The following is a 16,154-nucleotide window of genomic DNA, read 5'->3' as shown; positions in this document are numbered from 1 at the left end:
CAACAATTGCCAGATTTCAGTATAATCCAGAGACAAAGATTAAAGACAGGCAGAATCAAAATGAAAGCATTTTAGCAGATATGGCAATCACAGCAAAAGACAATATTGGAACAAAACTAATGGATGAAAAATTCCTGAATTATCCATGGAACAATTAATTAGTGCTTCAGGTGTAATTCTAATTATCATTATGGAATGAACTGCCCAAATAGGAAAGGCAGCATCCAGAAATGAAACGTGGCAATGAGAATGCTGAGGAAGAAGACAGCACCATGATGAATGTGAACAAATTATGCGAGTCACAAAGAGGTTTAGTCCTCTAGTAAAAATGGACTTCTTTAGGAATTGTACTTCAACAAAATATGAAGCAAATTGGTGAAAATATTCTACTGATTCCCTAAGTTGTAAGGATTGATACAAAATAATGATTACAATACTAGTTGTTTTAGAGTTGGTGAAAACAACACAAGATCACTAATGAGAGTTTTAATTCCAAGGGAAATTGCTAGAGTAAGTCTTTTTATAATTACTAATGCATCCTTCAATAAGATCCAATATTGTTCAGAAAATATTCTGAGAAAAATTAAACTTGACACGGAGTATGATAAGGCAATTATTTTGGACAATCAATTGATCTGTGGTTTATCCAGTGATGACATTGTTGTATCTCCTGAATTTACTCTGATATTTCCCATCTACGTTAGACAAATATTCATGGCATCAGGTAATAAGAATCTGAGAGGAATAATAAAATCTATCCTAAAGATACATATATAATTATCAAAGGTTAAATAACTTGCACAATGTGCAAGTGTTTTTATGAAGACTATATGAGGTAGTAGCAGAAATTAGTGAGAATTGTGGGGTCTTTACATACAGCAAGAAATTTACGGAGTACAAAATGGCAGCAAAGTCAAGGAGAGATGGAGTTTAATGAATTGAGATAAAAGTTAAAATTGCTGAAGATGAGAAGTCCTTAATGTAGAAGTTGAGGAAGGAAAGCAGTGAAGATATCTCAGTAGGAAAATATTACTCTCCTGGAATATTGGAGGAAATCCAGGCTACAAGAGGAGGAACAAGGGAGATGTTTAGTGGAGAAAAAAGTGCCAAAGGAGTGGAGGGTCAGGCCAATGTATGATCTGGTGATAAATACCATACCACTACCACGACAGACTTGATAGGCAAGTAGTGGAAGCTAAAGCTAGACAGGAAGGCTTTATTCAGAGGAAAGGTCCTTCACTTTTAGGCTGCATTTCTGTTATTTTATATTATGTTCTACTATGATATTGATGCAATTCTGCTCAACAAATTCATGAATGCCAGTGTTTTGTTCACAAGTGATCTATCGTTCACAATGGAGAAGTATAGAATGGTAGTTAGAGATGAAATGCGAGCAAGGCCCACTGGGTCAGCACTCGAAGGAGTGAGCTGGGTGAGAACATTGAGGAAGATGCAGGAAGTGTACAGAGTAAGTTCAAAAGGAAGATGGCAAGGTCAGAACATACCATAAAATTCACAACCAGGCAAGGTTCACTCTTCAGTTCAAGGGAGTGATTAATTGGTCAGAATTAGAAAAAAAATCAATATAATTGATGATCAATCAAATCAATGGAGGGGAAATGACTGTTAATGTTCAAAGTTGTTTTTTCAGGATATAACAGTTTGCATGATTGGCACCCTATTCACCACCTTAAACTTTCACTCGTTCTAACACCACACAGTATTAGCATGGTGTATCATATATCAGATGCACTGCAGGTATGTACCAAGATTTCATTATAGGTGATTTGTAGAGAGGTTAAGAAAATATTTTTTTCACTGTTTGCATATTATTGGAACACTGTGCAGTCTAGCTTGGTAACAGGGTTGTAAGCAGAAGAGACAACAATCATATTTCACCATAAGATAACAATTTTTTTTTTCTAGTAGTTATATCAGTCAAACCTTCATAAAATCCATCTTCATCCATGTCCCCATATACATAAATATATTCTCCTGCTGTTAGGGGTAATTCTGCTTCTGGATTCTCATTGGGCCCATCAAAGGGATTGTAACTGGAAGACATAGAGAATTCAAGAAGAATTGAGGTGAAGTGAACAGAATAGGCCTGATTCTGAATAATCCTAGAAACCATGCCAATAATGCCCCTGCCAAAAATTATCCTGCACCAAAGCCTGAGAAGCAAATTCATCCCAATGAATCAACTCCTCATAAACATAATCACTTCACTGACAATATAATGAGAAGGAAGACTCCCTTCACAAACGACTGCTAAATTCAGGTTTATATACTCAATGTATAACTTGTGATGCTGACTGAATGTGTGCAGAGGCACAACATATAGACCCAAAGTAAACAGAGGCCCACCCCCACTCCCACCCCCCATCAGATTGGTTAAAAATGTATTCAAGTCCATTTCCTTCATTCCAAGGAAAAGGAACTGAGACAAAGTTCCCCAATTCTCTGACAATGATCTGCTATTGGTAAGATGGTGGATCATTTACAATGTTTGGACTAAATGCAAGTTCCGTCCAGCAGCCCTGTGTCATAGATTGGAGACTAACAAACATGTCTGCTCTAGAAATACTGCAATTCCAAAATAAAGGTACTTTTGCTATCTTGCCTCCTTTGAGGCATATTTTGGCTAGCGAGTGCCTGTTCCTGTTGATTTATTCTATATTATGGTTGGGACTAATAACATTCTGATTTTCCAAATCTTCCCTTTCATTGTTTTAGCTGGATAGTTGATACTGGATGAAACTGCAAACAACATCATCCAGACCAAGTAATGCAATCAGATCTGCAAGCTTAATGTTTATTCCTACACAGTATGGTGACTGATGACTCAATGAAAGAGACCAAGCATCAGCTTACCTGTACCGCGCGATGAACACTTTCAATTTTGCCGTTACTCTGCTCTCAGGCTCAGGAATGGATGAGACATTGTCAATGTCCAACTCCTCAGCTTCACTGGCTGTATCAATCTGTAATGCAGAAATGACAACCAGCAATCATAACAAGGAAAGTTTCAAGGAAAGTTTCAAAGGCTTGCAGGAATGATAACTGTTCAGAATCTCTCAATTTTGGGAATTACATAAATTGGCTGGAGCACAGATATTTTACTGCAATCCAAACTATAAACCTACATAGCACATGACAGAGGTAATAACACCACCATCACTTCTAGGCCTGGATGTTCCATACAGCTGTAATTCGAGATTAGATGGGACTTGTGTGGAATCCTCATCATAGCAGATACCAAAGGAACTACCTAAAAAAGTTAATTTTCCTCGGTATACCTAAAACCCTCCAATTAAAATAGAAACTTTGGATGGTCCAGACAAAATGAAGTAAATGGTTACTCAGGAATAGCTAGCCAAAAAAATCCATGTTCAAATTCCTGAATAACTATTAAACTAACCCCATACTTACTTCAGACACACTGGATTACACCACTCTGAGCCTGACTTGATAACAAACCATAACAAGCCCCCAACACTGCTCCCCCCACCCTCCCCATACCAGACACTCCCTCGGCAGAATCCGGGCAGATCTGATCCTACCCAAGCTAAGCCAACAACTGCCAGACCTGAATCACAGAAGCCCTACAGTGTAGAACAATGCTCCCCGGAGTGTGAAGCTGCTCTGAGGGTCCACAAACCCCAACGCCATGCCAACACATTCATTTCTGGTCTCTCCAGCCACAGTTGCCTGCTGCACATGAACCTCCGTGTCCATGCAGCAGCTGGAGTATAACAGAGAACGTAGGACCTGACTTGACACTACCGCCACATCAGACTTGACCCAACAACTCCTTCCTTGTCAGATCCATCCTTGCCCCTCAATTCCACGCACCGTAACACCCTGCCAATGTACCTGAGCCAGAATCCAACCCCGCTCCGGACCAACACCCATGCCTCATACAACCCTGCCAGGCTTGAATTCTTACCCTCTAACCCTAACGCTGACCCCAACTACTGCATCACATAGCTTGCCATCTGTTACCCCGACACCCTACATCTGGCACCCTACCCTCTGCCCAGCTTACAACCCAGCTGGTTGTCATCATACTTACCTAGCACCCTATTATAACTGACATACACATCTACACTCAAAAAATGATCACCTTTCGAACACCTCCCACAGGCAGATCCAACACGCTAGATGGGCGCACTCCTAATATCACACTTATATGTACTGTTTTGCAGCAGCTGTCAAAATGGCTGCTAGGTCCTTTACATTTCAGAATGTGGCAGCTGACTGCTGTGAAAAGAGAGTGTAGCTTGCCTTCCTCTGACACTTCTACACTACGAAAGAACTGTCAGAATGGAAAAACAACTCTGCATTTCTGAAGGAGCCACTCAGAAGTGCAAAGCTCCCTTATTTCATAAATAAAGAATAGCCAGAATGGCAACCTGTATGGAAATCTGGCCCATAGTTCACTTGTGAGCCTACCAGGAGCAAACACTAGTGAGGGACAGCATCTGTTGGAGGAGCAGTTCGGAGGATATGTACGACAGAGGGTGGATATGGAATGTGAGTGAGTTACCTATTGCCTCCTGCGGGGGTAGAAGCATTTAGACACTGGAGACCAAATCAGTTGGAGGTTGGGAGGCTTAGAAAGTGGCTGTAAGCGTAATGGAGAGGGGGGAAAAGACAGAAAATACAGGATCTGTGGGCAAATAAAAGCTGCAAGAGGAATGCAGTTAAAAAAGAGAGGTAAAGGAGAGGGAAGAGAGGAGGCTGCAAGGCGAGTGGAGGTAAAAATCAGAGATTCTGAAGTGGAGAAGAGTGATGTTATGAGGGGAGCAGGAGAGGCAGGCTGCACTCTGAGAGAAACAAGACCTGAAAGGGAGCATATAAAGAGGAAAAAGGCTCATGGAAGGTTAGTGGGAGGAGTATACTGAAGAGGAAGGGGGAAGTGAAGAAACACAATGTGAGAGGGAGGGGCAAGAGGGAGGCTGCAAAGTGGGGGGGGGGGGAGAGAGGAAGGCTGCAAGGGAGTGGGAGAAAGAGGAGGCTGCAAAGGAGATGGTATGGGGAGAGGCTGCAAGGAAGTGGGGTAAGAGGCAGGCTGCAAGGGAATGGTGAAGGGGGAGGGTACAAGAAGGTGGGGAAATGGGAAGGGTGCAAGTGGGGATGGGGGAGACTGCAAGGGAATGGTGAAAGGGGGAGGGTAAAACGGGTTTGGGGGGGGGGGGGGGAGGGAAACTGCAAGAGGAAAGGGTGAAGTTTAAAAGATGAGAGATGGAATAGTTTAAACCTGTCAACAAAAGATACTCAGTTAACAAGGAATCAGGAAACATGAATTCACTGAGGTAATGAGTTTCTCACAAATGAATACAGAATCTCTGACTTAAGGCTGCATACATTTAGGAGCTACAATAGGGGGAAACTGTAGTGGTTGCTTCTATTATAGTGAACAGTGTCAATTGTACAATTTAGATCTGAGATGAGATCTGCGATACAACAGAGAGAGGATGGTATCTGCCTGGTTAAAATCTTCCAGTTTTGTGCCCATGAGATGAACTGTATTAGATGTTACCTCATCAGTCTGTGGAAGGTGTACTTGGGGTGACAGCCTTTTTGAGTGTAGAAATGTATAGCTGTTATACAAAAGGAACACTTGCCTGTTGTCTTGTGCCAATTTAAGTACTGTTGTGTCTCAGAGATTAATGCTTTTCCTACATCCTGAGGCTTTAAATTTAATGAAGGGTCGGTAACTATTGAAAACTTTTTCTAATTCTAATTCTGCATCTGTGTTGAGTCCAAATTCACCATATGTCAACACAGGTACAGAAGGTAATGTTACCAGATGACTGTATTACTTAATAAAAATGTTGGCGAGAATGAAAAGGAGCATACCAAAAAGTAGCCTCAAAAATCAAAAATAACCCTTAAGAAAAATGACAAGTATCTTTGGGAGGAAAATAATAAGTATACTTTGTGCCGTGGTACAGGAGTGCATGTTAAACAGGGCGCTCACTCTCCTGGGGATAGAGTAGAAAATTTGTCGCGTTAACTAAAGCAAACTTCTAATGTACTAGTCAGTCTGTAAAACAAGTATACCTGTGACATTATTTTACTGTGACTTACCTCTGGAGTCATGCAAGACTTTGGGGTACTTCGTGCTGACTCTGTTTTGGGAGTGCCTCTGCTGGAACCATGTGTTGATTCCAATCCAACTTTGCCAGTGATGGAACCAACTTCTGTTTCTGCCTCCTCAGATTGCTGGGCGACACTGATTGTTTGACCCTTTACTTCACAAACAACCTGCTCTTCTTGCTGCTCTTGTTTCTCTTCTTGTTTTTCTTCTTGTGTTCCTTCTTGTTTCTCATCTTGTTTATCTTCTGGCTTCTCTTCCTGATTCTCTTCTTCCTGCACTGGCTGAGGAACTGGTAGAGGAACACTTTCCACATCTAAAAGAAATAGAACTTTCTCACTAGCGCACAAGCAGCTTTTAGCTGGGAGTTGTTGACGCAAACGTGTACAAGGCAGGAAACACATATTATAACAAAGAGGGTGACTGCAGTAATAATCTCACATTTCAAAACACTATCCTCACTGCCTAACAATGGCAGTTATCTGGCAATCAACAACCAGTTGCTTTCTGAAAAAAAGTGTTAATTAATTAGCAGTTGTAACTTGGGGTCAAGTTACAAGCTCTCCATACAAGTTGATGTTTTCTACTGTACAAAGTGTTTTGAAGTATTGGAAATGGGAATTCAGTGCAGGGAGATCAGCTTTATGTGGCATGAGTGCAACACATTTGGAGTTGAGGAGTGTGTCACACTCCTGGCTGATCAGACAGACAGAACTAGGAATGATGTGCTGCTGACAGTGCTTGATGAGTTGGGTCCAAATTAAAATCAAAAGTTACAAGTCTCTAGATTGCTTCTTGAGCCATGAGCTATATTGAGTGCAGAATCAAGAAGATGACTAAATGTGTGGCTCAAAGGGTGGTGAGGGAAGAAGGGATCTGATTCATTGGAGACTAGTGCCAGTATTCAGAAAAGGTTATTCTGTTATGATAACCTGCTCCTAAACTGGACTTTGATCAGTGCTTTGGCAAATTGTATAACTGAGGCTGTGGATAGTGTGTTAAAATACAAGAGGGTTCAGATGAAGTAAAGTTTAAAAATCTATAAAGCTAGTTCAAGACAACAGAGCAGTGTAGCAATTTAGATGCAGGCAAGCATTGTGGTACAAGGTGGTTTAATGGTGGTAATACATCAGTGAAAAAGGTCCATGAAAATAATAGTCATAAAACAAAATGTAACAGTCTTTACCTGAACGTGCAAAACATTCACAATAAGACAGACAATTGAGTGGCACAAAGAGAGAAAAAATGGTTTAGATCTAATTGCTATTATACAGAGTTCCAAGATCATCAAGTTTTGGAATATATAATCCATGGCTCACTTCATTTCAAAAATCAGGTAGGTAGAGGCCTCTGTTTGTTGATCATCATACCTTTTTATTTTATTGATTCCACCAACCTTCACTAGCTCTCCCTCATTTTAATGCAATTGGCTCTGATTAAGGTTCTTGAATGGAACTGGAATATGTTGCTTTCAAACTGAATACAAAATTCAATTGATTTATAGTCATTTGTCAGCACCCTAGTTGGTTCCTAACAGTAGTTAAGATAGGGCATTAAACAAAAAATAATTGTAGCCTAGAATAAAGGCAATGCAATAGGAGATTTTATATTTATAGTTTATATAGACCAGAGCAGTCCAATTCTAAAAGTGTTCTGCAAGATGTGTCTGTGAATGCTTTTGTGACAGTATTCTAGTACTGTATTTTGTCAAATCAGCTAAGGATAAAACTATTTTAGACCTAGTATTGTGCAAGGGGACAGAGCTAATTTGTAACCTTTCAGTAAAAATTCTAGGGGAAAAGAATGATCAAAGCATAATTGAACTGAAAGTAATATACCTAACTTTGCTGTGCAAATAAAAACTGTGAGAATGATACAGAGGCTACAAACAGACGGAGACAGGATTGAGCTGACGACAAGTTTAATTGAGCTGACGACAAGATAATAGAAGAAGTATAAATGTGGGGGAGTGTAAGGTTATTCATTTTGTCTGTAAGAATAGAAAAGCATAAATTTTTAATATAGCGTGTGAAACTTGTAAACTTGTGACTTGGATTTGCCCATACAAGAAATTAAAAAAAAATTTAGAATGCACAACAGCAAGCAGTTGGGAAGGCTTTGGGATGTTGGACTTACCGTAAGGTATTTGGATACAAAATACGGATTTGTACAGTGCTTTAGTGAGACAGGACCTGGAAGAATGTGTGCAGGTTTGATTTCCATTTTCAAAGAAGTATATACTTGCATTGAACACACAACAAAGGTTTGTTTGATTGATTCCTGGAAATAGAGGGCTGTTTGTTAAAGTACGGTTGAGTAAATTAAGTCTATACTCTGTGGAATTCATATAAATGTGTAGGGACGACATTGTAATGTGTAAGATTCTGAATGAAATTGAAGGGTAGACATTGGAAGATTGTTTCTTCTAGCTAGGGAATCTAGAATATGAGAGTACAGTCTCAGGATAAGGAGTTGATTATTATTTAGGATGGAAATGTGGAGATCAATTTTCTCTCAAAGGGTTCTGAATCATTGGAATTCTCTAACCTAGAGAGTTGTTGAGTACACTTAATGCTGATACAGACAATTATTTTGGTCTCTCAAGGAACCAAGGGCTATGGAGCAAGCAGGAAAATGGTATTTTGGCCATTGTTCATCGATGGTCCAACTGAATGGTCAAACAAGTTCAAAACGTTTTACTCTTGCTCTTGTTTCTTGCATTCTTACAGTTCTAATATATTGCTGTTGCAACAAGGAAATGACGTAGAGAAAGTGCAAAAATATTTAAATACACAAAATGACAATATAATCAGCACCATTCGAATAAGAAGAAAACAGTCTTAACTGGATACTTGACCAGAATAAAAAAGCTAATTAAAGCAAATTATGAAGTATGGCAAAATATGACAAGATTTGTGAAAGATTATAGAACTCAAACTATATAAAACACTGAAAATGGCCAAGAGCAACCTGAATTACTTAATGTTAATATATGTGAACATGACAACGAGAGTGCACAAGGCAGGATGGTAATGATAATTTACTGCAATGTTATTGGGTAGCTCTGTAGGTAGCAGGTACGGATGGTAATAATACATGCGAAAGGCTAGCATAAATGCAGCAAGAGAGTGGTTAACATGAAAAGTTGGGAATAATTACTTTAAATAGCATTATAGAGACTAGGTACTGTGAGAGGTAATATAGGTGCATAAGCAATGAAGGCAAAACAATAGAGGAAGAATTAATGCCAAGTTTAAGACAGCTGCAGGCTTATCCACCTGATAAAATTCTTTGAGGAAGCAGAGCAGTTGGATATAACTTGAATGCATTGTTTCACGTAATTTATTTTTGGCAGCTAACTGAGGTATATAAATAGACATTTGGTAGCATAGAACTTAGAGTCATAGAATCATAGAGATGTACAGCATGGAAACAGACCCTCCGGTCCAACCCATCCATACCGACCAGATATCCCAACCCAAACTAGTCCCATCTGCCAGCACCCAGCCCATATCCCTCCAAACGCTTCCTATTCATATACCCATCCAAATGCCTCTTAAATGTTGCAATTGTACCAGCCTCCACCACTTCCTCTGGCAGCTCATTCCATGCACCGTACCACCCTCTGCGTGAAAATGTTGCCCCTTAGGTCTCTTTTATACCTTTCCCCTCTCACCTAAACCTATGCCCTCTAGTTCTGGACTCACCGACCCCAGGAAAAAGACTTTGTCTATTTATCCTATCCATGCCTCTCATAATTTTGTAAACCTCTATAAGGTCACCCCTCAGCCTCTGACGCTTCAGGGAAAACAGCCCCAGACTGTTCAGCTTCTCCCTATAGCTGAAATCCTCCAACCCTGGCAACATCCTTGTAAATCTTTTCTGAACCCTTTCAAGTTTCACAACATCTTTCCGATAGGAAGGAGACCAGAATTGCATGCAATATTCCAACAGTGGCCTAACCAATATCCTGTATGGCCGCAACATGACCTCCCAACTCCTGTACTCAATACTCTGACCAATAAAGGAAAGCAAACCAAACACCGCCTTCACTATCCTATCTACCTGCGACTTCACTTTCAAGGAGCTATGAACTTGCACTCCAAAGTCTCTTTGTTCAGCAACACTCCCTAGGACCTTACCATTAAGTATATAAGTCCTGCTAAGATTTGCTTTCCCAAATTGCAGCACCTCACATTTATCTGAATTAAACTCCATCTGCCACTTCTCAGCCCATTGGCCCATCTGGTCAAGATCCTGTTGTAATCTGATGTAACCTTGTTCGCTGTCCACTACACCTCCAATTTTGGTGTCATCTGTAAACCTACTAACTGTACCTTTTATGCTCGCATCCAAATCATTTATGTAAATGACAAAAAGTAGAGGACCCAGCACCGATCCTTGTGGCACTCCACTGGTCACAGGCCTCCAGTCTGAAAAACAACCCTCTACCACCACCCTCTGTCTTCTACCATTGAGCCAGTTCTGTATCCAAATGGCCAGTTCTCCCTGTATTCCATGAGATCTAACCTTGCTAACCAGTCTCCCACAGGGAACCTTGTCGAACGCCTTACTGAAGTCCATATAGATCACAACTACCGCTCTGCCCCCATCAATCGTCTTTGTTACTTCTTCAAAAAACTCAATCAAGTTTGTGAGACATGATTTCCCATATATTTGCCTTTCCAAATACATGTACATCCTGTCCTTCAGGATTCCCTCCAACAAATTGCACATTACCAACGTCAGGCTCATGGGTCTATAGTTCCCTGGCTTGTCCTTACCACCCTTCTTAAACAGTGGCACCACGTTAGCCAACCTTCAGTCTTCCAGCATCTCACCTGTGACTATCAATGTACAAATATCTCGATCAATGTGGATATTGATTGGCAGGGTTATTGCCACAGAGAACTTGGTGCAAGTGCCAATCACTCTCCTCTCATTTACTATAATTGTTGGTTTTCCTTTTAAATTGGTATTTTTGTGTATTGTCTTGATGAATGCAAAATGAGAAGCTCTGACAAATTGTGATTTTTTTCGGCAATAGTGAAGTATATAACATATTAAATGGTACTAATATTATAAATGGGATTCAGCATATCATTACTAAGACAGAAAGTGCGACCAGGGAACATTAATGAAATTGAGTGAGGGTGAAATTATAATGAATATTCGGAAAAAAGTCACTACTCCAAGAGAAATAAGTGTTTAGAATGTTTTTTAAAATATAACTACACATCATGATAAGAAACTTATGTGTACAATAAAGATTTTGATAAGGGGACCTAATGTACCAATTGGACAAGGCTGAAGTTCTGAAGAAATCATATTGGTTGCGAAACTCTGTTTCTTTCTCCGTGGAGGTACTCCAGCACATTTTGTGTTTGGCTGTAATTGGATTTGCTCTGTTGAGAGATGTGGTGACAGGTAATTGACTTTAATGCCACACTAAAATAGGATGAATTTCAGGAAGTTGAACTAGTATTCTTCACCCCGAATGTAAATGTTTCAAATTTCAGAGCTAGGAGGAGTTAAATATAAAAAGAGAGACTGACATTATGCAAAACATTGGTGGCATAGAGGCAAGGTGTGGAACCTCACAATTTCCCTTTTGTTCTTTTGGAACCACATTTCCATTGAGCTGAACATATCAATGCAATACTTATATTGTTTGTTTCATTTCGAAACTCACAGCCAGAACAAATGAACAGGTTGCGAAAACTCGTGGGGGATTACCAGAGAAACCACATTGGTCTGAACAAAGAATCGCCTATATGATGGGAAATACTAAAGTAAATCTTTCCTCATCTCTTTGGTGTCATGCATCAGTGAGAAATGTTGTGACATTCATTGTCCCCTCATCTCAAGACTGTTCGCTATTAACATAACTACCACAGTCAAGTAGGTCTTGTCAATCTTTTGTGCCTGAGACTGATTCGTAGCTCTGCTTCTCAAAAGAAATTGTGAGAGAGAATTTTTATGGTCACAGCTGTGCGTGCTTTGGAAATCCTGGATCTCTCTGACATTACCTTTAGCCACTGGTGATTCCACTCCATTTGGCAGCAGTGGCTGGCCACGGGAGAACAATCCAGGTGCTTCCGTGCTCACAAGAGTGCTCGTTAGCAAGTCAATATTTCCTGCTTGCAGTCGGAAGTGCTCCAATTCCTGGGAGAGAAGACTGAACTGCATGCTCTGACTTCGACATTTCTCTTCCAAATCCCGTACCTTAGCCTGGTGGAAAAGATAAAAATCACTGAGTTCACTGTGTGGCAGCTCTGAATGGCAACACAGGAATTAACAGTCAAATCTTGCGCTATCTGTTTTCATGATATTATTTGTAGATTAAATGTCAGCCAGGACAACATCAAACTTGCCCTGCTCTTCTTATAAGCAAGACTTCTCCAACTTCAGATGCTGCCTGGGTTGCTGTGTTCTTCCAGTCTCCTATGTGTCTATCATGGATTCCCACATCTGCAGTTTTTTTTGTCTCTAACTTCTTATAATAGAGCAATGGAAGTTTGTAGAAACAAAAACAGAAGCTGCTGGAAAAAGCTCAGCAGGTCTGGCAGCATCTGTGAAGAGAAATCAGGGCCAGAAACGTTAACTTTGAATTTTCTTCACAGATGCTGCCAGACCTGCTGAGCTTTTCCTGCAACTTGTTCTTGTTTCTGAGTTACAGCATCCACACTTATTTTGGTTTTTAATGGAAGTTTTTAGGGCCACCTTCGAGAATATGTCCGTGGAACGTCTTGGAAAAAGATGACACTTTCAACTGTGGAGCACAGATATGGATGCATGTCATATTGTGTGAAATCTCTGGTGTGGGGCTTGAAGTCACCATTCCATGGCTCAGAAGCATGAGGGTTATCACTGAGCCAAGGCTGATCAGGAACAAGACAATGAGAAAATGCTTTTTCGTTTGTTTTTGATGGCTGGTTCGCTCATGGCATGGAGATTTCAATTTGTTTCTGGTCTTTCAATTCATTTTAATCAGCAGCAAAATAAATATAATTTCTTTTGGCCATAATGTCACCCTGTTCTACATTCAAAACTTCAGCTCTACTTCTTTTCTTATCTCATACCCAGAAATCCAGCTGTGTTGCTCCATACCAATGCTTCCTGTGAAATGTTGCTGATGTGTGTGACCAGCCTAGAGTACCCTTACAATTGCCTGCATGATAATCGACATGGAAAAAACATCCCTGAAATACCTTCCAGGCTGCAATGCAGGAATAGACATGCATAATTTAGTGGGAATAATGTTTCGTAACCACTGCCCTGTTATCATGTTTCTTGTGATAAATTTAAGAAAATTTGGCAAATTTCACAGGGTTCTATACTCCAATTACATAATTCCTGGCATCTGTTTAATGCTGACTCCTTGCTGTTCTCACACCATGAGTCACATATTCCATTCCTGGCCAGGATTGTTACTGTAATGAGGAAATTGTTACTATATAAATGTTGGATATCTGAAATAAAACAGAAAATGCTTCAAATGCAACATTAGAAAGAGAAATGACAACTTCATACTAAGCACGTATATTCCTCATTCTGATTAAAATATTCTAATCTATAATGCAGATAGTGACAAAAAGATGCAATCCATCCAAAATGTCTGCACTGATTGGAGAGGATAAATCTCGAACTTCACCTACAGTGAATGCACAAAATATTTTGTCAATTTCACTTTATATTAATGTTGCAACAAAGCAGATTCTTCTAATTGACGGATTGCTCTTAATACTAATGTCAGTAATACACACTCTGATCCATGCTTTACTGAACCATTCTGAGTTTACATAGGCACAAAAGCCTGGACAGGCAAAGTGAGAAATTTAACCTAAAACCAAACAACGCAAATCCGTTTTTTCAATGAATCTATCTGCGTTATGTTGTCTTGTTCAGACTGATCGAATTGACACTACACTATTTGCTGTTCATATAGTCAATATGACATAGAATAATCCATTCATTACATTAACTGAAGGTCTCAATTTCTATAAGGTATAATATAAAGTTAACTTTCGTCCTCAATTTCTAGAAGGTATTATACTATAAATTCCAACTTTCATTTGGGAGTGCTGAACACAAAGTGTTCCACAATATTATAGCACCGATGCTCATTACGAACACAGTACCCAATGAGGTAAAGTATTGCAGAATTACCTCCTTTGTGCCTCATTTTATTTCATGTACCATTCCAAAGTGATTCTCATTTAATTAACTGAGTCAATGCTGCTGTTACATAGATGAGCAACAGCAATTTTACTTACAAGCCACCACAAGGACCCATGAGAGGAATAGCTAATCTGGTTTTGGAAATGGTTGGAAAGAAAAGAAGATGGGTCAAGGTACTGAAAGAACTCCCTTTTGCTTTGGAAAATGTATGGTACCTTTTACATTCACTTGAATCATAACAGGTGAAGGAGACATTGATGTAATGTCTCTTCTGAAAACCAATGCCACTGACATTGCAGTATTCCTTCAGTGCTGCACTGCATAGCATCAAGCTTTCTTTATGCACTCGAATGATAGATTGATGTTCAAACCTAAAGCTCTCGGAAATTGTGATCTCCTCAGTAAACCAATCATCTGCAGTCATTGCAATAAATAAGCCAAACACCATCATCACAAATTGCTGAGACATCTGAAGACTTGTGTCTCAATATAGAGTGAATCAGCCCTATTTTCAAGATATCTGCCAATGGTACCAGTTACTACAAACATCAGAAAACAAATTAATCCAAGAAAGTACCTTTGTTCTGTTGGCTTTTAGTAGCATTCAATGGATTTTTTTTACTGAATTAACTACTACTTAACATAACGGGGAAGGGAAAAAAGTTGCATTCAACAAAAAGCATAAGCTATATACCTGTTCTATAAGAAACTAAAACAAAAACTGCATAGAACATATTAAACATCGATAAACTATAAAGTCATAGAGTTATACAGTATGGAAACAGACCCTTGGGTCCAACTAATCCATGCCGAACATAATCCCAAACTAAACTAGTCCAAACTGCCTGCTTCTGACCCATATCCCTCCAAACCTTTCCAATTCATGTATCCATCCAAATGTCTTTTAAACGGTGTAATTATACCCACATCCACCACTTTCTCAGGAAGTGCATTCCCCATGTGAACCACCCAGTATGTAAAAACTTTGCCTCATATCTTTTTTTAAATCGCTCTCCTCTCACCTTAAAAATGTGCCCCAAACAAATTGACAGAATATAATGTTCCTTGTTTTGTATATGCAGTGATTAAAATTTGAAAAAAACGCATCCAGATAAGTAGGATGTTCCCATATATTGCAAGAATTTATTATGTGGAAAGCTGAACAACGTATTCCCCAAACACAAAGAAAGGTCTACATGCTAAAGAGGGAGAAGTGCAATGTTGTGTACCTGCATGCAGTCCAAGGTATTCTATCAACAGGAGAAATAGAAAATGGAACACAATTAAAAAGAAGCATGCTTCAAACCATGAGAGAATCTCAAACCAATAAACAGCACACATCATTCAATACAGAATATACCAGCTTCCACTGTAAAACTAGGTGGGTCAACTCCTATAATTTAACAGAGATCAATGATTAGCGTTACATAGCGTGATAAAATCTTTGTTCAGTCATAGAGTTATGGCTCTAATGCACTCATAAAAGGAAGCTAGGTGTTGCAAAATTTCAATAACATAGTCTCCTGCAAATCTCTTAGTGGTTCAGAGATCATTAGTAGCTCACTGTCACTTAAGTCTGCTTTTACACACTCCTGGAAAACCCAAGATGGTTGATCATTCTATTTGGAAGCATGTGTGGTGTCTGGAAGCTGTGTGGTAGACAAGGTAAAAACAATGACTGCAGATGCTGGAAACCAGATTCTGGATTAGTGGTGCTGGAAGAGCACAGCAATTCAGGCAGCATCCGAGGACAGGCAAAATCGACGTTTCGGGCAAAAGCCCTTCATCAGGAATAAAGGCAGAGAGCCTGAAGCATGGAGAGATAAGCTAGAGGAGGGTGGGGGTGGGGAGAGAGTAGCATAGAGTACAA

The 16,154-nt window shown here is 39.7% G+C and overlaps 1 protein-coding gene across 10 annotated transcripts in view; it reads right to left on the bottom strand.

The window, feature by feature from the left end:
- Nucleotides 1-16,154, bottom strand: part of tspoap1 (TSPO associated protein 1) — a 299,740-nt gene that overhangs the window by 72,845 nt on the left and 210,741 nt on the right. For 8 of the 10 annotated variants that reach the window (XM_087977435.1, XM_043718641.2, XM_087977432.1 and 5 more), the window contains 5 exons: nucleotides 15,514-15,534; nucleotides 12,133-12,334; nucleotides 6,097-6,419; nucleotides 2,875-2,984; nucleotides 1,945-2,054 (listed from right to left, as the gene is read on the bottom strand). In XM_087977435.1, coding sequence (XP_087833561.1) covers nucleotides 1,945-2,054; nucleotides 2,875-2,984; nucleotides 6,097-6,419; nucleotides 12,133-12,334; nucleotides 15,514-15,534 — 766 coding nt within the window. The remainder of the gene's footprint in view (nucleotides 1-1,944; nucleotides 2,055-2,874; nucleotides 2,985-6,096; nucleotides 6,420-12,132; nucleotides 12,335-15,513; nucleotides 15,535-16,154) is intronic. The other 2 variants (XM_087977431.1, XM_087977434.1) reach the window with 1 other exon arrangement.

Source organism: Chiloscyllium plagiosum, unplaced genomic scaffold (assembly GCF_037043375.1).
Source record: "Chiloscyllium plagiosum isolate Xiang-an unplaced genomic scaffold, Cpla_swu_hap1 HiC_scaffold_31, whole genome shotgun sequence".
In the NCBI taxonomy this organism is placed as follows: Eukaryota; Metazoa; Chordata; class Chondrichthyes; order Orectolobiformes; family Hemiscylliidae; genus Chiloscyllium; species Chiloscyllium plagiosum.
This window is presented reverse-complemented; position numbering and strand designations above follow the sequence as displayed.